The sequence below is a fragment of the Musca domestica genome, unplaced genomic scaffold (genome assembly GCF_030504385.1).
Source record: "Musca domestica strain aabys unplaced genomic scaffold, Musca_domestica.polishedcontigs.V.1.1 31, whole genome shotgun sequence".
NCBI lineage: Eukaryota > Metazoa > Arthropoda > Insecta > Diptera > Muscidae > Musca > Musca domestica.
Window position 1 is genome coordinate 4,517,101 of NW_026712309.1, and position 27,964 is coordinate 4,545,064.

The 27,964-nt window shown below is 34.8% G+C and overlaps 4 protein-coding genes across 8 annotated transcripts in view; 2 read left to right on the forward strand and 2 right to left on the reverse strand.

Annotated features, from left to right (window-relative positions):
- Positions 1–16,382, forward strand: part of LOC101891910 (putative fatty acyl-CoA reductase CG8303) — a 37,606-nt gene extending 21,224 nt beyond the window's left edge. For all 5 annotated transcript variants that reach the window (XM_005176937.4, XM_059125083.1, XM_020040046.2 and 2 more), the window contains 5 exons: positions 7,112–7,443; positions 12,722–13,226; positions 13,297–13,738; positions 15,259–15,516; positions 15,584–16,382. In XM_005176937.4, the coding sequence (XP_005176994.2) occupies positions 7,174–7,443; positions 12,722–13,226; positions 13,297–13,738; positions 15,259–15,516; positions 15,584–15,716 (1,608 nt within the window). In that variant the 5' untranslated portion in view covers positions 7,112–7,173 and the 3' untranslated portion in view covers positions 15,717–16,382. The remainder of the gene's footprint in view (positions 1–7,111; positions 7,444–12,721; positions 13,227–13,296; positions 13,739–15,258; positions 15,517–15,583) is intronic.
- Positions 16,371–20,733, reverse strand: LOC101892086 (U7 snRNA-associated Sm-like protein LSm10). Its single transcript, XM_005176938.4, has 2 exons — positions 19,884–20,733; positions 16,371–16,911 (listed from the first exon to the last, which is right to left on the reverse strand). The coding sequence occupies exon 1, from the start codon at positions 20,328–20,330 to the stop codon at positions 19,908–19,910; it is 423 nt and encodes a 140-aa protein (XP_005176995.2). The 5' UTR covers positions 20,331–20,733; the 3' UTR covers positions 16,371–16,911; positions 19,884–19,907.
- Positions 20,734–22,355: 1,622 nt separating this feature from the next.
- Positions 22,356–23,320, forward strand: LOC101892260 (pre-mRNA-splicing factor Syf2). The gene has a single exon (XM_005176939.4). It carries the CDS (start codon positions 22,461–22,463, stop codon positions 23,136–23,138), a length of 678 nt encoding a protein of 225 aa, XP_005176996.2. The 5' UTR covers positions 22,356–22,460; the 3' UTR covers positions 23,139–23,320.
- Positions 23,321–23,912: 592 nt separating this feature from the next.
- On the reverse strand, positions 23,913–25,542 carry LOC101892430 (zinc finger protein 277). Its single transcript, XM_011298039.3, has one exon. The coding sequence runs from the start codon at positions 25,456–25,458 to the stop codon at positions 23,983–23,985; it is 1,476 nt and encodes a 491-aa protein (XP_011296341.2). The 5' UTR covers positions 25,459–25,542; the 3' UTR covers positions 23,913–23,982.
- Positions 25,543–27,964: the final 2,422 nt, after the last annotated feature.

The following is a 27,964-nucleotide window of genomic DNA, read 5'->3' on the forward strand; positions in this document are numbered from 1 at the left end:
GAAAGGAAGAGAATGACTCTCTCTTGATGAGAGATAATTAAACAGTTAATGATTTTATGATGGGTGTAATGTATACAGGAAGAAAGAAATAAAAGTGTATTAGGGCTGTCATCAACGACCTCTGAGGTCTTGTATTGATCTGTATTACTTTTGATACCTCACACTTACCTGCGTAATTTTACGTAATTTTAGAGATGTCTCACTGACTCTCCCTCTCTCTGTGCTAGTTGCTATTTTCATGACACTTCCTTCACTTCTATTATGACTATCGTTTGTATTTTTATGAATATAATTTTCGGTACAAAAATACGCACTAAAAATATTTTTGAATTTTAAGCCTATCAAGGGTGCTATTTTCGAATTCAATTGTACCTTTTTTATAGTCAGAAACTCTTTCCGTTCCCGAAAAAATCCTAATTTTTGGTAAATTTTTAATTTTTTACAGAATTTGAACGCACTTAACGAACTTTTGAATACCCCTAGCTTCCGAATTTCAGTGCGAATTTCAAAAATATTTTTCATTTTTTTGTATTCGCTGAATCTTTGATCACGTGATATTACCTTATCTGGTACCTTTTTGTACTTGTTGTACCCGTGACTAATTTAAAATCCGACTATCAGAACAGTCGAAAGAAACCCCTCAGTCATATGGCTAGAGAGGGTATATATCATTTGAGACGGCCAAAGGTGCCTTATCGAAATAACCAAATCCGTTCTAGGACATTTGGAGTCGATCTAGGGGTATCCGTCCGACCGTCCATATGTGCACGACATCTTTCGATTTACTCGAGGGGAGTATCCGGTACTTCGTAATATCATTGTCAAACTTAGATCGAATTCGGAGATGAACAATAGCGGTCCACTCCTTCTGGCACCTTCCCCACAAAAGGTCAAAAGTTTAAAATAAAATAATATTCCGTATAGAACTTTTTTTGCAAGTCCCAATATTTGTATCAGTTCTATGTCAGGTGTGAAAATTATCAATATCTACCCAATCCATCATGTACCTTCCACACAAAGGTTTAACATTTTGAATAATTGCAACTTCTATAAAACTCGAAATAAGCATCTGATTTTCTTTAAATTTCACACATCTCTATATTTTTTTAATACAAGATTTGGTGTAAAAATGAAATATGCCAGACCACTAGTTTCGGTACCTCTCCCACAACCGCTCAAAATTTTGAATAATTGCATGTCTCATAAAATGCGAAATAAACATACGATACTCTTCAAATCTCACACATCTCAATATTTTTATTAACACAACAGATGTGAAGATGAAATATATTGGTCCACCCCTTGTGGTACCTCCCTCATAAACGGTTAACATTTTGAATAACAAAACATATCTTAAATGCGAATAGAGAATCCAATTCTTTTTAAGCTTCATACATTCCAATATTTCCACTAAAACAAGATTTACAGTGAAGATGGAATATATCGGTTCACTCCTTTTGGTACCTTCCCTACAAAAGGTCAAAATTTTGAATAATTAGATCTCTTATAATATGCGAAATAACATAGCTATTTTCATCAAATTTTGTTTGTCTCAATATTTTTGTTATCCGTAGATCGAATAAATATTTCGATCAACTTCTTCTGGTTAGACTTTTGACTGACAACTATTCCCATAGAATCATAAAAAAAGTGTTAGATTTTCTTCAAATGTTGCACATCCTAATATTTTTATCAGCATTCGGTCCACTGTATCTGGCACATCGTGAACATTTGAACAATTTCCAGTAATTATCACATTTATCAAATCAGTACAGTATAGTACAGGAAGAAGTAGATATAGAGACTAAAGACTTGGATGGAATAACTTTTCCAACATTTCTATGAATAGAAGAAGTAATTTTTGCTCTCTCCCTCCCCTCCTATACGAATCCGATTGTACTCTAACATTAATTTTGCATAATTTCCGATTATGAATATTTTTTGCAATAAACGATCGTTTGACACACATTTCTTTCTATTTCTCCCTTTTATTCATATATTCGAACACTTTTTTATATCTCGAACTCTTCCATATTCATAGAGCTTTAATTTTAAACAAAAAAATGACCTTGACACCAATTCACTTCAGTCAAATGATTTCAAATTTTGAATGAAAGCAAAGCAAGTGAAACTTTCAAATATAAATTGAGTTTTTATCTTCGCCTAACATGTAACGTAAGTCCCAATTTCTGATCAATTTAGGCTCAAGTTTTCAGTAGGGAATTTCCTTAAGTTCAATTTAACTTGTTTCAACTTTGACGATAATTATATTTGGTGGGATGTTAATTCAATTAGTTTTGCTTTGTTGTCAATTATTTTTTGCTCAATGCAAACACACAGAAACATGAGAGATTAGAGAGATTAGAGAGAATAGATTTTGATGATAGGTTCAGTTTGAAGTGGTTTTGGTGTTAATTGTTTGAGGTGTTTTCCGAGAATAATATGGGAATTGTATGGATGCTGATGGTAATCTTGGTATATTCTCAAATGGGACATATTTCTAACAAATGTTTCTCTATTCTGTATTTGCCGATTGTCAATGGAGTTTAGGAAAATACATATATACGAAAATATGAAAACGAAAGACTTGGGAAAATTAATGCTAATTAGAATTGGTACTATTAAAACAAAATGCTATGCAGATATAGATTGGATTACGGAAATATTAAAATTCACATTAATTTCTATTAATATAAGTATTCTATCGCTTTGTTGAACTATTTTGTTTAGCATGATTAAACATGGTAATTTATGCTCGGCTAAACGGGTTTTTGCAGCCTACCCAACTGACATTGATCCATGTTCGCAAATAACAAAATTTCCATAGAACTTTTAATAGTATTCATTTGCCCATTTCAATATTAATTGCCCAACAGAACAAGAAATTCCAAAACAAAAGACTTAAGACACGAACTTGAAGTGGTCATTATTTTCACAAAATTCTATAGAAAAAAAATTAAATAAAAATTCCACTTGAAAATATTTTACAAATACGAAGTAATTTTCCGTTACTATCAATAAGGAAGTGTTGTAAAGATTTTTTTTTGTTTTTTGAAATCCACATGAGCAGCAAAGACAACAATCACCTAATGCGAACTATGCATCGATTTAAAAACAAAACTCTTTTAAATTAACGATGATATTACGTCTCGCGTATGTTAAATCATTAATCAAATATTTTGCGATGTTATGAAACATTTACACTAGTAAATCCATAGCGAAATATTTTCTTCATGCACTGCATCGGAGCTGCGTTTAATAAAATATCTGTTGAAATAAATTGCGTATAACAGTTCAGCCGTTATTATCTCACCAATTCCTACAAATTTTATAAACATTTCAAACGTTGTTAATTTTAAAGCCAAGAGTCCTTTTTTGTAATGGATGTTTTTTAAGAGTTATAGGAAAGTTTTTTCAGAAAAAATATGCATATGAAAAATGCATACTTTTTTTGAATTATATAAACCGTACTATCAAGGTCTACATAATTTAATGTTTGAAGATTATTTCAAGCAAATTTTGACCGCGGCCGTTCTTTAAATAATCCATCCGCTTAGTGCGAGGGAGTATCCGATTTGGTCCACACTTGGTTTATGATTACATTTTTACCAAACTTTGATCGAATTCGAAGATGGGTACAAAATTTGAAAAATGTCGAAACAAATCCCATATTGTGTTGAAAGCGAAGGAAACATCCAATATGTCTGAAACTTCATATATCGTATTATATATATGACAGATTTAGATCAGACATGAAAATGGAAGGACCAAATATTCTTGTACTTTCCGCACAATGGGGGAGTCATAACTCTCTTAAAAAAAGCTAAGCAATTCATCGGCTTAAAGTAATTCAAATTCGCCCATTTCAATATTTCTATGACCATGAGCTATCATTGAAGGGTCAAGACTTTGAAAAATTCCTCTCAAAAATATGAAACTAATACCCTATTTTCTTCAATCTTCCCACACATCAATGTTTCAGACAATACAAGGTGTAATGGGAAAATATCGGACCACTTGTAGCACCTTCCCAAAAAAGTGTCTAATTTTGAAAACAACAACTAACTTTACTAGCAATTGACCGCTACTTCGTCAGAGATTTTTTTTTTTTTGATTTGTTCCAACAGTCCATGTACGGCCTTTTTAATACTCAAAGTGCACAGTTTGACAAAAAAAAATGTATCATCGTACTAAATTTTCAGACTTTCAAGGTTATATATGTCATACAAGTTTTTCCTTTTTCGAAAAGAATACCAGGAACATATATACATTTTAAACCCAAAAAGTCATTAAAATCTTTCACTATGAAGTTTACCGAGGAGGATATTAGTAAAACCATTGCATAATGCACACACAAATCAGTTTTTCATCCAAAAGCAATGACCTCAATATCATATTTCAGAATTTCAGCTCTATCCCTTCACCCAATACCAAATTTTGTTACATTTAGTACTTATATCCAAAAAACATCTCTCCATCCTAGACACCAACAGCGATCCAAAATTAGTATCATTTAGTACTTTTCGTACAATTATGGTACACTTTCCCAAGACCACCTCCATATATATACATATATATCAATATCAATTTTAATAACATTTAGTACGTTTTTTCATAATTATAGTACTCATTTGCAAAACCGTTTCATATCTCATTTCTCGACACCAACAGTTGTCGTAATGTTAAATTTTACGGTTCCAACCCAATCTTTTCACCCAATACAAAAATTAAGACAATCTAGTACTTTTCTCACAAATTTTGTAATCATCGCCAAATCTTAACCTCAGATACCAACAGTGACCTTAACATGCAATTTCAGAACTTCAGCTCTTTCAATTCAATTATAGTACGCATATTCTATTATAGTACGCATATCCAAAACCAGTTCTTTCTCTTAACCACAGACACCAATAGTTATCGCAATAAAACATTTTACGGTTCCAGCTCTATCCCTTCACCCATTAAAAAATTAAGTTCAATGTAGAATTTTTGGAACAAGTATAGTACGCATTTGTAACAGCAGATACCAACAGAGACCTCAATAACAAAATTCAGAATTTAAAATATCACATTTAGTAACATTTAGTACGCATATCCAAAACAATCGACATTTCTCCATCCTAGGCACCGACAGTGATCGAAAATTGGTGCAATTTAGTACTTTTCGAACCAAAATAGTATACATTTCCAAAATCACCATGATATCTCAATTACAGATACCAACTGAGATCTCAATACAAAATTTTAGGATTCCAACCCTATCCCTTCACCCACTACCCAATTAAGTACCATTTAGTACGTTTCGTGCAAATATAGGACGCATTCCGCCATATGTCATACATAGATACCAGTATCAGTAATCTAAATATCAAATTTCAGGATTTTATCTCTATACATTCAATCAATACCAAATACAGTACCGTTCAGCACTTTTCGTACAATTATCGTACGTGCATATGTCCAGGTTACTCATGAAAATCTACCCTAATACCAAATTTCAGATTTCAAGCACTATCTTTTTACCCAATATCAAATTGTACCAAATATATTACTATTTAGTACTTTTCGTGCACTCCTAGTACAAATGTCCAAAACTGCCTTTTTATTGAAACCTACCACCAACAGAGATCCCAATACAAAATTTCAAAATTCCAGCCTTATCCATTCACCCTAAGCCAAACGGTTCCACATTTAGCACAACTTAGTACAGTTCGTACATATTTCCAAAACTCCCTTTATATATCAGATTTACTTTCCACCCTTGGTTCTAAGGCTAAAAATCCTTTTTTTAGCTGTATCAGTTAACATAATATCTAATGGAACCATTTAAGTAGCTTTTCGTAATCTTGAAGTTCGAATTTATAAAAACCCTTTGGTACATCTATCCTGCACTCCAATAGTACCTCTCATTCCATTCCAAATTTTCCAATATTCTAGCTCATTCCGTTTGTCCAATACCAAGTATTCATATTCAGTACATTTTAGTACTTTTCGAGCTCTTTTGGTACGAATTTCCAAAAAACTCATCATCATATCACACGCCTACGCCCCAAGACTGCCTTTTGTATAAATTTTCAAGATTCTACCTTCAGCCGTTTCATCTGGACGTTGATTTTCAGTAAATCAATCTGTCAGTAATTTCATTACTCTTATATATATAGAAGATATCGGTCAATTATCGAAACAAATACATGCCGTATAAACATTCAAATTTTTAAAAATTAAAAATATCTTGGTTTTTGAGTTTCTGGTAAATATTTGTGGTTGTTCCAAAAGGGTTGGAAAAATAAATTACCGCTCTAATGGTAGAAACTAAAAAAACGAAAAACTTATGACACAAACTTGAAAAATAGTTTAATGAAATCACTCGAATTTTATCATTTGAAAAACTTTCCAAGCCTCTTGATGACCACAGGTTATCCCATAACAAACTATTTATTCTCATGACTTAAGGAAGTCTCTTGAACTATTCTTCCACCACAAAATAAAGCTTCAAGGTGATTTCTAAACTAAAACCAGTCTTAATATTGTTGCTAGCCCATTGGTCTTAAGACAATTCTCGATTTTAATTTTGTAAATCATTTCTAGAACTGATACATTTTCTGACACAATCCAACAATTTGAAAACAATATGTGCCATAGAATTATCTTTTATTTATTTCCACATGACTTGCATTTTTTCTGGTTTTGAGTGAAGTCAGGCAGCCGTCAAACCATAAAATGAAAACAAAAGCACACGAAAATCAGCTTGTTAAGGAATTTGTAAAAGAAACAACAACAAACAAACAAATCAACAAATTTATTTATGGCAGACGAATTTGTTTGTTAACAAATTAGCAATGATTAGCTGTGAGAAGGTCATCTCGCAGCCAAAAAGAAAACAAAAACCACCACCACACACACACACAATAGAATTGAAAGAAAAACAAAAAAACACGAAGTTTTAATAGATTTGGCTATGGTCTTTGGAAACCAAAGCTCAAAACTGCCAAGGAAATAAAAATTAAAATCATATTTTGTTAATAATTTGTTTTAAGGTTGCTGAAGACGGAAGTAAATAAAATGAGATATTAATTTTGGTTTTTTGTCGTTTGTCTTTATTTTTTTGCAGCTAGAAACCGTTTTAGTTGGCAAATCATCAAATTGGCTCCACCAACAAACATAAATTACAATATGGCTGTCATGACCGATCATGACAGAACTCACAATCTGGAGTTGAAATCACCCAGCAGCATAACCAAAGATGGCAACGATGCTGGCACCATAGCCGACTTCTTTGCCCATAAAAATATATTTGTGACCGGTGGTACGGGTTTCTTGGGTACCGTCTTGATAGAGGCCTTGCTGGATGCCACACCGGACATAGGTACCATTTATTTGTTGGTGCGCGGCAAAAAGAACTGGGATCCCAATCAGCGTGTTAGGAAGCTACTAACAAAACCGGTAAGTTTTATTATATTTTGTCGTTTTTATTTTTTGTCCAAACTAAATGCCCAACCCAAAGTCTATTAATTAACCTTGCATGTTTTGCTTAGGCCTTTGCAATGGTTTCAAGATGCCGTGTGATATTATGTGATAACTTTAAATACCCCTCCCAAAAAAAAAAAAAACAACAAAAATTAAAATTAAACTTTGAAATACAACTCCCAGCCATTCATCCCCAGCTCCCATGGCAAATAGAGGCCTAAATTTCCCAATTATCTAATACAAAGATGACAACAAATTTATAATGACAATAATAGCTAGACAAAGGCGAATGTAGATGAAACCCAAACAAACGAGAAAATAATAACATAAAAAACAACCACAACAAACACACACACACACACTCACTCCTACCCGAAGACCAAATTACCCAAGTCCCCAGCATCTTTGTACCCACCCCATTTTGATTGCATCAATTTTGGGTGATCTGTTTTTTTGGTCTTCTTTATCTTCCCAACTCCAGTGTTTTTCTTTATTGTCATCAATTGCTTTTCTTTTCGGTTAGCAAGATTATATGGTTTAATATTAGATTTGATGCGACTGAGGGCTTTAAAGGTAGCTGTGTTAATTTGTTGAAATACAAAAGACTGGAGCCAAAAACTTCAAAGATACCCGGTTTTTTGAAGACATGTTAGCGATTGATGTGGAAAAAGGCTTAAAACAGATCTTAAGATTTGTAATCGACACAAACGGCAGTAAACGTGAGAAAACAAAAGACTTGAGACACGAACACGAAATGTAAATAACACATGCGGCACAGCAGGCATATGGCTGCGATGGGAAATGTTGTTGATACTTTTCATAACTTTTCAAAACTTTTACTTTCGTTGACTTTAAGGTTCAAAGAAGATGGTTATATTCGGATAATATATGGGAATTCTATTTTATTCAAATCAATATAGTTGATAAGACAAAAGACTTAGGCGACAAACCTGAAATATGAGATCTAATGGTTGAGGTTGAAACAAATGAAAAAAAAAACGTTGTATTAGGCACGTCTTATCTTCTCAGCCACGTGTTTACAAAATCTTTTGCACTTTTCCAAAAAAAAACAAGTAAGCAAAGACTACAGTCGAGCGGGGCCGACCGTTGAATACCCTACAACACTATAATAAACCATACAGTTTATATAGGCGAGAATTCCACAAGATATTGTGACAAATAATAAAAAAACCCTCATGTTTCGTTCTCTAATTTTCGAATAATAGCAACTTAAACTAATTGGCTCATTTCCATTTTATTGGTAGATGTTGCACGTAAATGGTCTTCCTAGATCTGGAACCAATATTTCCCAAAGACCTATTAATTCTTAGAAGTGGCTAAAGATTAACATTTATTATTGGTTTTTGACTGAAACACATCTATATGAGATACAGACATTTGACTATATTCTCTAACGAAATCAGCGTTAACGAAATAGTCAGAAGTGCGTCTTTCCTGTGTTTGTCAATTCTCCAAAAAGTCACTGGAATGGACATTTTCGTATTTTGTCTACAAAAGTTGGCAAACTCCTTCACACATTGAATATTTTTGGATGGCCATCCAAAACTGCTTGGCTTTTGCAATGTGCGGTAACCACCATTCAAATGTGCGTGAGGATCGGGCGATAATTACGACCTGCCGACAATTTTGCAGTTTTTTGGTCCATTTCAACCCCTAAATATATGGCGCCCATCTCCAAAAAGAGTAGACTTCTATCGAAATCCTTACGAAATTTTGCATGGGGATAAGATGAGGGTCTGATCTTATCCCCATGCAAAATTTCGTAAGGATCGGCCATAAATGAGATCTGTATATGATATCCTGATATCCTAACTACTTAGTTTTGTAAGCTGTAGAAATATTACCAAATGTTTAATTCGAAATGAAAATATGCCAAAAATGTGACAAAATTGAAAAAAATATGAGAAAATTTTACAAAATCAATATTTTTATCTTTAGAGAGATATATTTATGCGATTTTTTTAGACGTTTTTTCTTTCCTGCCAAGAGGCCATTCTGAATTAATGAGAACTGTCGAAATCAGTTCAGCCGTTCTCGACATATAAGAGATCTTTCAAGCATATCTCCTTTGATAGACATATATATCGCACATATTTTGCTATATATCCGATTTGTTGGATAATAGCATCAATGTAAAGGTCAGAAGTAACCTTGTAATGACTTTGTGATTTCGCCGGGATTTATAATATTCACGGTTTAATGAAAAATTTTGATTTTTTTCAACACAAAAGATGTGGTATATTTTACCCGCTAAATATTATCCGATGACCACTCAAATTAGGAGGCTTCTTCCCCGCCCTAAACTCTATCTACATGCGAAATTTCGCGTCGATTGGTCTATAATTGCGACCTGTATAGCTACTGCAAAATCCGACATTTTTTCAGTATTTGGTCCATTTCAACCCCTAAACATTTGACGATCATCTTCAAAAGAAATAGGGTTCTATTCTGACACTAACCCCACCTACATTCTACATTTCGTGAAGATCGGCACATAATTGCGACCTGTAGAGTGATTACAAATTAACATGGACAGACGGACGGACGGACATACATAGCTAGATCGACTCAGCTCGGCGAGCTAGGAAGATCCATATATACTTTCCTATGTGGGAAACCAATATTTCGAGGTGTTACATATTTTTTGGCCCAATCAAACTTATAATAGTGTTGTAGGGTATAATAAGTGATTTGATCTCCCCGAAATTATTATTTTCATTTGTGACCGCTTCTCTGAGTCCTGTATGACAAATTTTCAACAGGAGGAAATGTTGTATCGCTGTAAGCCTTTTGAAAATCCTCGAGAAGCAGAACTCAAAATGCCAAATTCCTTGTCAAAATTCTCTAAATTATCTATTCCTTAATGAATGTTGGAGCAAAAATTGACGTTAAGGAATATATGGTATTGAAATACTCTACTTATCAAAAACACGAAAACTTCAAATTTTTTGAATTATTTGGCTGAATTATTCATGGCTTAGACCTTCATTGTACCTTCTTTATTCAGCATACGAAAATTTCAATTCCTTTCGTAAATGTGATTTACTAGTATATCCTCAAACTGACATTCCTCGAGTGGCTCCTTTATTCTACGTTTCTGGACAAAAAACTACTCGGAATTTTAATTGGATAGAGATAAAATTCTGAAATTTGATATTTAGATTACTGATAGTATCTGCGTTTAAGATTTGTACGAAAAGTACTAAATGGTACTAAATTTGGTATTGAGTAAAGGTATAAGATTGGAATACTCAAATTTGATATGAAAGTCTCTTTTCGTATCTGGAAAAGAGTTATGGAGGTGGTTTCGGAAATATGTACTATAATTGTACGAAAAGTACTAAATAGTAATTAATTTGGTATTGGACGTAGGGATAGATTTGAAATTTGATATGGATGTCATTGCAAGTGTTTGTGGTTCAGACATAGAGGTGATTTTGGAAATGTGTACTATAAGTGTACGAAAAGTACAAAATGGTACTAAATTTGGTAGTGGGTGAAGGGATAGGGCAGGAATCCTCAATTTTAATATTGAGGTAACTTTGAAAATTTAGAAAGAAATTTAGTTCCATGCATGAATTTTTGATTAAAAATAATGCCAAAATTAACAAATTGTGCAATTTGAGTACTAAAAAGGCCTGCTGTACTTTTCGCTGACGAACTAACTGCAGTACCTTGCAGTACTATATATAGGACTTCCAATAGTAGAAGACATTCAAAAGGTCTTCAATAGGTAGATGGTCTTCGATGTGACTCTAAAAATTCTATTCTTTAAATTCTCTAAATTCTCTAAAAATTCTTTGTCCTCTAAAATACTCTATCGATCTTCTAGAGATTAAAGATCTTCTATGAATAGAACAGGAATAGAAAGTCCTTTTTGGGCTTACTATAAATATAACATCTTCTATAAGACTAGAAGACTAGAGGTCTTTGCATTGACGCCCAGAACAAACATACCCAAAGAAAACTGTGTAGTTCGTCTTAACACACAAAAATTTAAAAATATGTTATGAAATTATGTATGCTTTAGCATTTTTGTTAGTACTCATATTAAGCAGCTCATAAAAAAAATAATTAATCCAACATATTAACATTAACTCTAAAGTAACCTGTTTTAAATGCCGCAATTATGACCGTTTAATTTCACATAAACGAGGCACACTTTAACCCGTACTTTAATGGCAGCATTAAGCGACCTCTTTGAAACACGTGGAAGGAGGGGTGAAACAAGTGCTTCTTATTCTACCATTCTCAGAAGTAAGAAGATAAATTTTCATATAGAACAGAGCAGGTCGTCCATGGACTATGTTTGTTTAACGATGACCGGCGGTAATAAGTTTATGCCAGGGAAGCTTTCTACGTTATTCATTAAAACATGAAAGAGGTACTGTTTTTTATAGGTTTAGCACACAATTGGCTTGCTTAGGGAGGACCTCTAATGTCTAATAACAATATCCAACTCTCTGATAATTTTGCGGGATTTTGAAGTTGAGTTCTGAAAATCAAATGAGATAAATGAAATCTTCACGTCGAAATTCGTCATCTAATTTTGTTGTACGGCCCACGCCATCTATATCTCAATTTAAATATGCAGTTTTTAGCTACTTATAATTTAATCTACTAACTCATTATTTTAGAAGGCATTGTCAAACGAACTACTTAGTCATACTTTGGTCACTAAGTTTACAAATTAGTAGAAACACATTGTTTTATTTATAAAATCCATTTTTTTTGTTTGTTTGCTCCTGGTATTGAACTCGCGTTCTTCATTTTTGTTGTCTAATACACCATTCACTGAGCCTCGGTACACGAGGTTTTATTTAAGGAACTTCCATCCTTCGGTTTTGTAATCGGACGCGCCCACTCGGCATAAAGACTGTAACGAGGATCATAAGTTATTTTGCTTTAATTTTTTTAAGGATCGTTCTCCACTAATAAACAAACGTTGTTTTTATAAAAACAACAATAAAGGGATAAAGCCTGGCCATTTTGCAACAACAAAATACTACGGTATCCCGAACAAACAAGCCACACTGTTCTATTTTTTTAAGGAATATTACATTACCTTCAGTCAAAATTTCAGATTTTTCCATCAGCTTAGTGTAAACTCAATCTGTTCCGTGTTTTAACTCATCATTTTTATATATTTTTAATGATTTTTTTTAATCTTCGAAATTTAAAAAAAAAAAAGTTGCAAAATTTCTAATAATTCTTTAATATTTTCTATTTCCAGATCTTTGAAAAATACGATGAAAAAACATTGACCAAAGTCAAGCCCGTCGTGGGTGAACTGAGCGAAGAGAATTTCAATTTCGATGATGAGATCCTACAGGAGCTGATTGAAAATGTGAATATCATTTATCACAGTGCTGCCACCATTCGTTTCCGTTCGCCCTTGAGGACAGCTATTAAGACCAATTTGACTGGTACTATGCGTACCATTGAGTTGGCCAAGCGGTTGAAGAATCTCTCCGCCTACATCTACTGTTCGACGGCCTTCTGTAATAGTAACAATCGTGGCCTCATCCTAGAAGAAGTCTACAAATCACGTTGTGATCCCTATGAAATGATGAAAATGGCCGAAGATGATTCGATGTGGGAGAATTTCACCGAAGAACAGACCGTCAAATATACCAATGATCATCCGAATACATATACGTTTACGAAAAATCTATCGGAAAATTTGCTCATGTCGGAGATGAAAAATATGCCGGTGGCCATTGTAAGGCCCTCAATTGGTAAGTGTGCATGTGTGTGTGATGGGAAGAAGAGTAAATTTTAATTTCCTAATTTTCCCTCTCTTTTTAGTTTATGGCACCTGGGAGAAACCCTGTTCCGGTTGGGTGGGCAATGCCAACTCCGGCCATTTGGGCTTCTTGGCCGGTTTCATTAAGGGTATTTTCCGCACCATGAAGGGTCGCGCCTCGGCCGTCATTGACATCATACCCTGTGATTATGTCATCAACTCGTCGCTGGTCATGGGCTGGTATGTGGGTACTCGCAAAATTGAAAAGCCCGAAGTTATCCATTGCACATCGGGTGAAGTCAATCCGCTGACACTGTCGGAATTCTGTGATATTATCAATACGAATGTGCAAAAACATCCGCCCAACAGTTTTGTCTGGAAACCCAAGGCTATTTTGCGAAATGGCTGGCGTTATAATTTATTCTTCTATTTGTTCCATATGTTGCCCGCTATGGTCTATTCCATACCAGAGAAGCTATTTTCCGTTGGCATGCCACAGCACACGTAAGTTTTGGAGGGATGGTACAAAAGCTATGTGGGGAATAAACTAAACTATTTGGGTTATTGAATGAAAATCGAGACTATCCGGTCATTAACTACCTTATCCAAACAAAGTAGATAAAGTATCTAAACTCTTACAACAACATACATATTGTATATTCATATTTAAAGAACTAAGATACGTTATCGAAATTGCTAAAAAACTAATATGGATAAAGTATCTGCGATGTATAAATACATGCTAAGATGAAAAAACTGCAAGCAACTTCAGACTGCTGTCATTTCCAAGCCATTCGTCCAACAACTGTTAAAATTATTCCTGTTACAGCTTATTATATTGTTTACAAGCGTACAAAAGCATTCTGGTGAGAATTTTCCAAAAAAAAAGTTATTCGTGATGGAATTCAAGCGTGGTAGTGTGATTTCTTTATATTTGGCTGGAGAACCACAAGTGGCTATCGTAATGGCATTCCAGCATCGCTCGTCAAGGAAGTGGACAGAAGAAAACAGCAACATCAGCAGAAATGGTTCGAAAAGTAAAGAAGCGACTTGATCGAAACCCGCGGCGCAATGGCCGAAAAATGTCTCGTGAGCTGAACATATCGCAATATTCCATTCGGCAAATACTGAAAAATGAGCTCGGGGTAAAGCCATTGAATTCCAAAAAGTGCAATAATTTACACCACAACAGAAAGAAACTAAACTCAAAAGAGCTAAAGAGTTGCTTCGCTTGGCCGAAAGTGGTGAACTGCCGAATTAGGTTTTCTCCGATGAGAAAACATTCGTTGTCCATCAGTTTGTAAACAAACAAAATGATCGTGTTTACCTGCCAAAGTGGTCAGCTGAAAATGTGCACCTTCGGTTGGCCACTAGAACTCAAGCGCCGGCCATGGCGCTCTCCGCTCTTATTAATCGACCGTGGCATCAGAATAAATGTCGAATATTACCGCGAAAATATTCTGGGGGTGTATTAAAGCCTTAGGCACGCAAACATTTTGGACGCAGACCTTGGACATTCCAACAAGACTCAGGATAATTGCACTCAGCACGCGCCACCCAAGAATGGTAACAAAATGAGGTTCCTCGCTTCATTTTCAGCGCACAATGGCCACCAAAATCTCCGGATACCAATCCGTTGGACTATTGTGTCTGGAGTATTTTGGAAAGGAAGGTTGGCACTAAAAAATACCAAAGTGTTGATCACCTCAAGCATGCGCTTCGCCGGGAATGGACCAAAATACCGCAGAGCAACATTCGGGCAGCGTGTGACGTTTTCATTGGCCGTTTGAAGGTCATAATTCGTGCCAAAGGTGACGGATTTGAACATATCTAAACTTATTTTATGGCGTTTGACTTTGTTGCAGTTTTTTGTATCTCATCCTGTAATTTAGCTTTAACGCCGATATCCAAATAGTTTTCATAATATTTCTACCCAACCCAAATATCTGAAATATATTTTAAATATTCCAAAAAAATTGGTATACTCTATATACTTACCCTTTCTACTCCTCTCTTCACCACAGTGTCTATGAATATATGCGCGTCTTCCACAGAGGTGGCAAAGCTTTCGACTATTTCCTGGACAAGAATTTCCGTTACGATCTGAAGAATGCCCTGCGTATTATGAGCGTGGTACATGAAAAGGATCGCAAACGTTATAATTTTGATTCTAGTCGCTGTGATTGGACCGAGTTTCTGGCACGAGTTATTATTGGTATACGCCGTTTCTATTTCAGAGAATCGGCTGAGACTACCACCTGGCATAGGATATATTGGAAAGTGTAAGTTAAATATCATCGAATAAAAATAATTTGATTTATTTTGTTTGTCTTCTTCTTCCATTTGCAGTTTTGACTTCCTTTACTATGCCGGATTTGTTGTATTGTTCTTGATATTCTTTGCCATCTTTGCGCTATTGAGTGGCATTAAAATTGGCCTGGTGGTGTCCCTGTTAGTTTGGGGCTTTTTGGTTTGGTTATAAAGAAAACAAAATTGAAAATTTAAACACACACATTTACATTAGTTTTAGAAAAAACAAAAATACGCACACACTCAGTCCACATACAAATACACATACAAACAAATCCTTTCTCCCTCCCACTTAAGTTGCCCTTAGCATAGATTCTTGTAATAAGTTTTGTTTGTTTTTCACGAGCTGTTTACAATATTTTGTTTTATTCATGCTACCTCTTATTTTGTTTAAATGGAAACAACATCACACTAAGTTCATTTTTTTAAGAATCTAAATAAAATGTTTGTTCATCTTTGATTTTTTAACAATACAAACAAACAATTGGAAGAAAGTAATAGATATAGAACCAATTAATAGTTTTTAAATAATTTTCTTAGGGCCTTATAATGCCCTTTAGCAAATCCCTTTTCATTACTTTAACATATATTTCTGGATTTCTTTCAATTGATAAGTTTTAGATTTGTTTCTTTTTCGGTATATTGTAACATTTTGTTTATAAACATAGTGGAATTTTTTTTTTACATTTAATTAATAATTACAAACAAAATGATGAATAAATATAAATTTAAGAACAACACAATGCTATTGATTGTTTATGTTATATTAACCTAATTATTTGTTCAAATATTTTTTAAGGATATTTTTACAAATAAAATAATAATAAATGGAATTCTATATATGATGTGTTTTTATTTTTGTCGGTATATACAGTGAATATAACAGATTTGGAAAATAACGCCACCCAGGTACCAAGTGTTTGGCGATTTTCAACAGTTCAACATTTCTTCATAAAAAGGATAATTTAAAATATGGATGATGACTCGGCAAATAACAGGAAATAATGAACTGTATGGTCAGCAACACGTTATGTTGTCTTATTGATAGAACATAAATCTTTACGTCTGACGACTTTTGAGTGTTAAAAACAGGCAACCAAGCATATCCATGTTATAGTTGTCGATTGATTATTCAAATGTTTGTTTTATTCTTTAATACCCTCTTAGCCCCCACTGTACAAATTCCGCTTAATATTGGCTTTTTAGAAATACGAGCTTGTATTCATTTTTCCTTACTGTGATTAATACTCACTGCAGCTTCAAATTTCTATGGAGTCTGTATTTAATTGATATGAAATTCTTCAGACTAAATTTATGGTTTATACTGCCAACGTAAGTGTCCGCCTGAATTGCCACAGAAATGGCTTCTGAAAAAAAAAACAATCAAATAATTAAATGTAACTAATTACATATATAGCATTTCGGGAACAACTCTAGTTTAGTAAAAACTCTAGGTATTTTTATCCTGATTTCAGGAAAGTATTTTTTTTTCTTGGGGAACGGACCCGGATACCTGGATATTTGACCCAGTTCTACTAAACCAATTTGGACAACATTGGTATCATTTGAAAGATTATATCCAACAAGTGGTTTCGTGGAGGGTTTATTTAAAACGAATCGGAAGTTATGTCTAGATTTTTGGACCTGATTTCTTATAAACCCCCAACAAGTGGAATAAGGGCCCATAACATATATATCAAAATATAGCCAACACTCCAACCTTTCAAAATATAATAATATGCGGTCTTATCTGATATATGGGTCTTTGAACCCGGATAATCCGATTCTGTTCAGTACATCGAGCCAAGGTTTGTCTAAATTTAAAGCTGTGTGTCGCCGGCCTTTTGCCGGGGTTTGAAATTTTCTCCTATGGGTATGTCCAACATCGGCTACTTGAACCAAAGTTTTGATAATTTTTATTTATTATTTTTTAAATCAAATCAGTACAGAAAGTCTTAAAGTGGGACTTTATGATACCCTATACCACTTTGCATATTAACATAACAAATAAAAGATTTTATGGGGAATTTCAATTACCCATTTGGTGCACAATTAATTTCAAATCGGATAAAAATTAATGGGAGCTATATCCAAATCTGAACCGATCTCGGTAAAATTTGGCAAAGGTTTTTTTGGACTTTGATATATATCCCTGAATGTCGTTGTTGCGGAGTGTATATTACGGCTGTGGAGAACACATTTAACAAATCTGATGCACATTATGTGGGAGCTATAGCTACATCTGAACCGATTTTCACCCAATTTGACGTAAGTGTCAACATTTCATCCCATTTGGGCTAATATTATACGTTTGGTGCACAATAAAAGGAAAATCGGACGAAGATATATTTGGGAGCTATATCCAAATCTGAACCGATTCCGACAAAAATTTAGCAGACCATACAATTTGGGCTATAATTAAACGTTTGTTGCACAATAAAAGCCAAATCGGACGAAGATATATATATGGAGCTATATCCGAATTTTCATCGATTATCTCCAATTTCAATAAGGTTCTTCCTTGGGTCAAACAAATGATTTGTACAGAATTTCATCTGGATCGGGCAATAAATGCGAACTGTACTTTGTTTACAAAAATACATGGATAGACGGACGGACTTGCATAAATCGACTCAGAATGTGATTCTATGCAGATCATCAAAAGGAACTATGGGTCTATCTCGTTTCCTTTTGCCTGTAACTAACAAATGCACAAAGACATAATACCCTGACCACCTTGTGGTGTTGGTATACAAAATCGATATATACCCAACATACCAAAAATACAATACAGCTTGAAAATAATATTGTAGATTATATTATATGAATATTAGTTCAATTTCATTTCAGACTGGAATTCAATAGAATTGTGGTCTTAGAGGAAGAGATGCAGAAGCTCAAATAAGGGAAAAGAAAGCTTCAAGGTATCAAGGCCACAGGAGGCAGTAACAGCTGGGATGTCCATCCATATTTTATACTATTACAAAAATAAGCTTATAATAATAGTACTTTCGTAAGCTTATTTTACAATTGCAAGTATTAGCTTATAAGTGTTCAATTTCGATTATTTTATACTTGATACACAAACATCAATGTTTTCTCGAGAGTTTCTCAAGCTTAAGGCTTCCCAACATACCAAATTGACTTGAGAATAATATTTTAATAAGCTTACAAACATAAGCCTAAAGCTTGAGAAAATCTTGAGAATGTATTGAGAAATGTTTGTTTAACAATTATAGAATAATCGAAAAGGAACCCTTATTCATAAGCTTATTCTTGTAATTGCAGAATAAGCTTACGAAAGTAATATTTTATAAAGCTTATTTTTTCAATGGTAAAAAATATTTGTTTATTCATTTTTTAATTATTTTACACATTTCATTCATTGATTGCCATCCCAGCTGTCACTGCATCCTGTTGCCTTGATACCTAGATGCTTTCTTTCCCCTTATTTGAGCTTCTGTATCTCCTCCACTTATTCTTCACTTCTGTTGAATTCCTACAACTTTTTGACGCCTCCATTCTGAAATGAGATTGAAATAATTTATACTACAGATTCCCAGATTTATTATTCATCATTACCTTAGAGTTTCGTCCGGAAATGGGTCCTAAATTCGCGTGATTTTGATTTTAACCAAAGAAAATAATTTTTTTTTGAAAATTTTCACAAAAAAAATCAAAACAAATTTGTCAACAAAGGACAGATTTGAGAAAAGTTTGTGCAAAAAAGTGTTTCTCAAGCATTGTTGAAAAATTCTTATGATAAACTATTTTCATAATATTATTCTCAAGCTGTATTGTATTTTTGGTATGTTGGGTTATGTTCATAAGATCTTTGTAATATTATTCTCAAGCCATTTTGGTATGTTGGCTAGAAAACTTCTTAGTTAATTATACACGTATTGCTGATACAATAGAAATTTTAACACTATGGTAGTAATTATTATCATTAAACAAAAATATTAAAAATTGTGAATTATTAAAAATAAAAATAATAAGCGGCTCCCAAGCCATATAAATATTGGAAGTTTTATTAACATTTAAAGATTTTCTCCTTTGGGTACGTCCAACACCGGCTATGGGAAGTAAGATTCTTCATACTGAAAACATAATTTTAAAGAACTCTGGCAAAAAGCACATATTGTAGCATATTGGATAGTTTATAGTGCCAACTATAATTTGGCATATATTTCGGGAACTGCCAGATTCCGGACTACTAGATTTATTCCCTGAAACCTTCCTAAGCGTTTCAAATCACTCATCATGCCTCCGGAATGAGGCTACAAATACCCACCTCTAAAATAATCTTAAATTACAGTTAAGCCGTATTTCGACTTACTTTACAATCCCAATCCCTTTCGCTTCACTCTGCCCGTTTCTTTTCCAATTCCTGTAGGATTTCCTTGTGTCTCTCTTGGGCCCGCTTCTGCTTGAATGTCCTTTTACCCTTCGGCCCAAGATTTGAACGCAACGGCTTCTTGAGACAGCCTTTGTCACACCAATTTCTTATATCATCCGCCACATCCACGTCGGGCGGTAAATGAATTTGTCTAATCATGCGTTCATGTAACATAAATTGATCAAATGCCACCTGTTGGCCCATTCGATTAATAAAGACAGCATTGGATAAATGGATATTCATGTGACCATCGGCATTATCAATGACACCCGCCACGGAACACTCATTACGGAGATCTATTAGCACGGAATGGCCTTGCAGCAGGAATGGCACACAATTCAAAGTGTTGGCAATTAAGAAGTTTTCTTTGCGCGAAAATTGTTGCATTTCTACAGGCGGAGGAATATTTCCAATAGGGATATATTTAATTTCCTTACGATGCCTCCTCCCTGGACAAAAAACGTTGATGTATGTCACGTTGAGGTATGTCAGTCTGACTCCGTAGCTAAGGTTGCGCACTCGCTGAATTGGCTCCTTCTTCTGTGTTCGAAGACTCGGTGGATCCCCCGAGACTTTTATTCGAGAAATGTATGAAGAAGATCTTCCTCGAATCCTCCTGGATGTCAAGGTGCTAAGGGTACTTTTATTGGAGATAATTACGAAGAAATAGATTTTCCCACGAATCCTCCTGCATGCAAAGGAAGGAGCCAAGGAGATTCTCTCGAAGAGTAATAGGTCTTTCCAGATCGAAAACAGAGTTTCGCGCTCAAAGAGTTGTTGTTTACGAATGAGTGTGATGCATAACGCCGAAAATCTGTTTGCTTACGAATGAGACATGAGGACATCGCACAATTCTCACAACAGCTGTACGTACTATTGTGAATGATATATGTGTCTATGAAACACCCTGTGCAAACCCTTGTTCTTCCTTGAATTACAACGGATTTCTTGTGCAAATGTCAATTATGGCTCAACGCACAATTCTGTCAACAGATGTATGACCTATTGCAAATGATACAATGATACGAAAACTATGCGTAAACCAATATATCAATTGGTCGCTGGACCATCATGGAATGCGTTAGGGGTCATGAGATGTTCGAGGCGATTTGTGCCTCAAGATTAGAAAAAATCTATATTTGTTTACAATTGATGAAAAAGTCTGTGTTTAACCGTTTATTAGAGTTTTTTAGAACTTCATTCTGTTTTAATTAAGATAAAATATGATATATTTAGGAAAAAATATGACAGCGAGCTGTCAAAATATTAAAAGAAACAAATTTGATGACAAATTTAATTAACCAGCCAATTGTTTTGAAAAATGAAAACTAAATAATTTCAAAACCAATGATACGTACATTGCGGCTCGCGCATTAAAGATATTAACCTGTTTAGCCATGGTACAATAGGGAGGTAGAACAGCTTCGTAAAACTACGAAAATACAGCCCTGAGGCTATGTCCGCTTCCTGTCAAATTTGCATGCCACAATTTGTTTTCATATAGTCAATATGTATCCCCATTTTTAAAATCTGTTGAACAACGGGAAAAATGATTGAAATACCTAGATTTTTTTTCAAAAATGTGATCTAAACAGTTATATCTTTCAATTTCATGATAAAACTGCCGAATAGCTTTATTGCGCGTCTTCCAATCATTGATTTTGAAAATAATTTGTTTTTATTGGCAGAATTCGGGCACACTTAGAAAAAAATTGTAATCAGCTGATAGCTCTACCTTACCTTTTTATTGTACCATGTGCTTAGCCATGAAATTGAAAGATTGAATATTTTGGATCGTATTCTTGAGAGAAAATCCAAGTATTTCATTCATTTTTCGCGCTAATTAGCTCATTTTAAAATAAGGAAAAATAGGAAAAAAATTAAATAACTTGTTGTATATAACTTTGACAGGAAGCTGTCATGGCCTCAGGGCTGCATTTCAGTAGTTTTACGAATCTCTTCTACCTCCTTATTGTACCAAGTGGCCGACTTTATGTAGGCCATGATTAAATCCAATTGTTTTCAAATGTCAATTCCATAGCCTATACGTCACCTAAATCGTATTAATTATTTAACGTGTACGCTATGGAATTGCCACTTGAGATCGAGTGGATTTCGTAAATCTAAGCGTTTATAAATGGGTTATTGCCAGTTGTTCGATGATGCTTACACCTTGGGTATAATGTGTCATCATTTCGTAGTACATTTATCAATCTTATCAAAGAAGAAGAAGCGAGTACTAGTCCCGCGGCTCATTTAGAGAATGTGTTCAATCTGATTGTCCTCATGTCTCATTCGTAAACAACCGAGTACCCCGTGTTGCTTTGTTTATTTTTTTTTATCGGGTATTCCTTTTTGGCCTTCACATTCGTTTCGTTGGGGACGTCTTTCATTTTGGTAGCAGGTATTTGGAAAAGATTAATGCTGAAGAAGACAAAGAGAAAAATCAAGCATTTTACGCATCTAAATAAAAAATAAGTTTTAAGATAATTTAGTTAATAAATAATTAAAAATACTATGGAAACGGAGAAGACTGCAGCCCAGAAGTTAGCGGAACGTAAAGAGCGTTTGCGTAACCTGCACAAACTACGACAGGAGGCTCGAACGCATAACCATCAAGAAGTGGTGGCCGAAGACGCACGCAAGAAGCTGCCAAACAACTGGGAAGCACGCAAAAGACAAGCAGATTGGATAGTGGCGGATGAGAAGGCCCGTGAAGAGGCCAAAGCCAAAGGACTTGATTATGATCGTTTAAAACTGCTCGATGTATCCGCCATCGATGCTGAGAAAATCGAAAAGAAGAAAAAGAAACAAAATCCAGATTTGGGCTTTTCCACATTCGAAGCACAGACAGCAAGACAGTATAATCGTTTAGTGAAAAATATGCCAGCTCGTGATATGTCGAAATATGAGAAACAAAAAGAAGAATTGGGCGAGGCTTTCTATGGTGGGCCCAACACGATAATACATGGTCTGGTCAAGGATACACCTGCTGCCATCAATAATATGGTTAAAGATTTAGAGCAGCAAATCGATCGCCGCAAGAAATACTCACGTAGACGAATTTATAATGACGATGCTGATGTAGATTTCATCAATGAACGTAATTCCAAATTTAACAAGAAATTGGAGAGATTTTATGGCGAACATACGGCTGAAATTAAACAGAATTTGGAACGTGGTACTGCTATTTAATTTAGTTGTGAGGCATTTCTTTGCCATTTTAGTTTTAAGTTTGATTGCCATTATGAGAGAGTTTATGAAAGGTACATACCTGCATAGGAATAAAGTGAGTGTGACTATTTTGTATAAACCTAATAAAATGTAGCAGAAACTGACACTACCGAACTAGTGGAAGTTCATTTAGAAAAAAATAATTAAAAGAATGCTGGTTATTATTAATGCGTCAATATTTCGTATGGACGTTTTTGTTGGAAATACTTAATATCCTCCGTGTAAGGTTTAATTAAGAGAATCAAACAATATATGTGCCCTCCTGGAAATTTAAAATAGGGTGTAAGTTAAGTATTGGACTTGTCTTATGACTTCAGTTTTTTGGCATTCAGACAGGCTGCTCGAAATATCATCAGTAGGAGTACATCCCTGATGAGAAGTTGTCACTCACTCTTGGTAGTTGCCAGAGACTTTTGGTATCGCTTCAGAGAGCATGTGGATTTCATGGAATTAGCTATAATTGGTTAGATTGAAATCTGGTAAAATTTAATGATTTCGTCTGAACTTACTGATATAATGTTGATCTTACTGGAATCTGTTTGGTTGGTCGACCAAAACTAATTTTAAAGTTTTAGTGATTTTGGAATTTAAGGCGATAAAAATAATCCAATATCGAGCTATGAAATGGCTTGAACTGATTGATATAAGCCGTCGCTTTCAGTTTTCTTCTGTTTGGAGTTAGGTATTACTGCTCAGCAACAGGATTTTGGGAGGGAAATGATATGGGTGATTAAATGCTTTCCTTATTTTCCTTTTACTTTATTAAATCTATAGAAAATATTGCTCTATCATAAATTTATTTATTTTACAAAAAATTAAAATTTTCCAAGGATAATTTCTCGGCATCCTTATTGATTTGCGCTACAGGATCCTCGGATATTATACGCACCACTGTTTCATCCATATCATCGTTGGGATTATCATCCAGCGTACACAGCAGTCCATCATCTTCATAGGTGGGGAAAAAGTATTCAGGTTTGTCCCATTGTTTACGTGTCCCCACGCCAAAATGTTGCTCTTCTTCGAAATGCTGCAACAGGGCATCGTTGCTGTCGAAACGTTGATCACAGGTAACACATCGCAATAGACAAATTTGACGTCGCACATAGTTAACAATTTTAATTTTCTGATAAAAATTTAGACCCCTTAACAATTGATCAAAATCAACACCATGTGCCTCGTTTAGGTGGCTTTTAAATATTGAAAAATCGCCAAGCTGTTGAGGACAATAAAGACATGTTATGGGTTGGACACCGCCATCTCCATTCCAATCTGACCAATCGGAATCCGAGTCTTCGCCGTGATGGGCAAAACGCTCAAAATCAACACTTTCGATCTCCTGCTGGGAAGATGCTCGAGAATTTTCATTGATGGAAGTTCTTTGTTGTTGGTGGTGTTCTCTGCCTCTATGTTTCTTCTGTGCTCTCTTTGGCTGATGACTCGTCGTAGTATCGGGTATTTTGTAATTTTCCAAAAAGTATTTGTCATAGGATTTATTGCCGGGGTTAATTCTCTTGTGGGCCTTTTTACGCATGTGCTCCTTGAGGGTTACCCGATCCTTGAATACCTTCTCACAGTAAAGACATATGAGATTCTCCAAATTGTGTTGGACCTTGGCCAAAAGTTCATCAATGTATATAAGATTTTCAGGTTTACCCAATTGTAGAAAGTGCTTTGTAAAGAGATGTTCTAAAAACGATGATCGCAGACCTGTAATTACATCCCGGCAGTACAGACATTCCCGACTGAAAGTTCGGTCCGTCAATTCAAATTGATGTTGGGCCAATGCCTTCTCAAGTCTTTGCTTCTTTAGGTTCGCCCTCAGCTCAAAATCTTTGGGCAATACATCACTTAACAGATAATATTTTTCATTCTTTGCTGGTGTTCCATCTGGCAGCTGATCCAGCAGCATGGTTGTACAATATTCTTCCAGTGGATGATCTTCAAATTCCTTACGCCAAAACTTTAAATAATCCTCGAGCAAGGCAATATCAGATACATCAGCTATGACCAGGCGATGAGCAAGAAACAAATGCGCCAAATAGTCATCCTGGGATGTGGGAAATTTGAAGATCTTTTCACATTTGACACAAGGCACAGGTTGGTCATTCTGCTCTTCTGTTTTTGGTGTTGTTTGAAAGGTCAAGCCAGGCAAAATTTCACTCTTTGTTGCAGCTTCTATTTGGGTCTCCATCATTCTGTAATTCTGTGGAAATTGGAACTGCGTGGAGATTGGAACTGCGTGTTGGACAATATAGAGGGAAATACGCCGATATGGCATCTCTCAAAGAAAAATTGGAGATGAGACAGATGGAGATAAAGATGAAGAATCAAAACAAAAAGGCCAACTTACGAAGATGGGGAAAACAAAGTGGGTTAAGGGATTTGTAGGTTCTATAAACAATGAACAGCTGATTTGCAGTTACAGGGTACTTCATGGATTTACCAAATTATTCACAATAAAGAATGAGCTTTCTAATAGCATGTTCACATTATAAGGAATTTAATGGAATGCAACTATCGTTTTGTTTGATTTTTTATTTATTTTTTTGTGATTTTTATTGTTTTGGCTTTAAATATCAAATTTAATTATTTATATGTGTGTGTGTGTTTTATGATATTTATGAATATTCGTCTTAACCCTTTATAGCCTGACTTTTTTCTTTTCAATGAAAAAATTTTATATGTTGTATTTTAGGACCCTTAACAACGTTTGTTCTACGACTTTTCACAATTTTGAGTTTTGGACATTTTAGGGGAGGTTTTGTGTGTTGGTTCTTTGAAGAACCACCAGGCTCTCCTTTGACAAGTAGAATGCATATGGTTTATATATGAATTTTTTTTATTTTCATTTAAATTATATATGTATTTCAGTTCATTTATTCAATGTTTTGTATGATATTCTAGAAAGCAGTTTTTTGTTGATTGGTAACATAATTCTACCTCACATTTAATGCAATACACTGTTGTTCTAGATGTGCAATTGGGCATTTTACAATGAGGTTTGCCTGTTGTTAGGTATTTCGGGAAGTGCCCAAGATTATTAAACCGCACGTCACTAGGCGGCATTACTACCCGAACTCGTTTTGGCACATTTTCAGGGGTCTCACATCCTCCAGTGCTTCTTGGACGTCCTTTCCTTATGGATTGTGTGCCAGATTTTACTAAAACTTTGCTGACGTCTACAATAAATTCGTGGAAAGTCAGCATTTTATCTGTACGAGGAGATGAAGAGAATTGGCGTTTATATAAAATCCACGCATTTATCATGACCATATCCATCATATGGTACATAAGACGATTTTATTCTTATGCGGCTTCTACCAAAGCACGAATCCATAAGATCAACACCTCCCATGTACTTGTTGTACTCGTGGATTATCGCAGGGTAATTATCGATTGGGTAATTTTTCTGGCAATTTGCAGCGAGGAATTCGGTTACGTTGAACTGTTCCAAGCCCATAGATTCCCTGGGTGCGTAAATAAGCCAATAAAGGAATAGTTGTGTAATAGTTATCGAAGAAAATTCTGTAGTTCTTGAAAAGCGGAACTTTACGAGCAAGCCGCACCACAATATTTGCTGCTGCTCCCAAGTCTGGTTCATTGTCCAAAACATGGTATTCGCATCAGCATTTGTCACTATATGGAAATCGGGATCGTCTAGACTTTCGTCGTCAAATCTGATATATCGCCAATTTCACTTATTGACCATTCAAAATTATTGACGAATGCTTCAAACTCTTCAGCCGTGGTAAAAACATTTACACTAAAATTAGAAAAAGGCGCTAAAGCACTAACGAATTTCACTTCTCTAATGAGTGCCTACTGGTTCTTTGAAGGACCGAAGGACTTTTACACGAAAAACACCAACAAAAAAAAATTATATTGCTAAAAAGATAATTACATGGTTTTAATATAGTGCACAAATAATAAAAATTAATTTTATTTGGTTCTTTTGGAGCAAAAGTTTTGATTTCAATCAATTTGAAAAAGCACGAGTTGTTCACTTTGAAGCTTTTGTGTGTTTTTCTGATAAACGTCAAAAATCAGGTGTTCAGCACCGAAAAGCATATGATTTTCTTTTTCGCTATATGCCATACATTATAAAGAGAATATTTGCTGAATAAACATTGCGCAAAAAATGTAACAGTTTTGAAAAACAAGTCTCTAAAGTTGAGGTTCCTGAAGGGACCACCAGGCTATTAAGGGTTAACTTTAGTTTAGTAAAAACTCTCGGATTTTTTAAATTCCTTTTAAGGATAGGTATTTTTACCCTAATTCTTCTTGGGGGCGAATCCGGATACCACAATGTTTAAATCAAAAGTTCAAAATAAATCCGAATCTGCTAAACCGATATGGCTGGGTCTTGAGGTTTTTTACTTTTGGTATGTCCAACACCAGCTACGCGAATTAAAGTTTTTTATACTGAAAACATCGTTTCGATGTACTGAACATAATCGACTTGTCCGGGTTCAAAGACCCAAATCACTGGATCCAAGAAAGATAAAAACACATATTGTAGCATTTTGAAAGGTTATAGTGTCAACTAGCGTACATTTTGAGAACTCCCCAAATAGCCCTTTTTGACTTTTGGGTATTTTTTCTGAAAATTCGGGCCCAAAATATCAATAACCTTGATGCATCTCGAACTGTTTTAAATAACCCCATCATGTGACCCACTTGTTGTTGGGTCAAATATCCGGGTATCGGTCCGGTTCCCCAAGAAAAAAATATTTTCCGGAATCGGGGTAAAAATAAATACCCCTGGAAAAAATTCAAAAGAATCC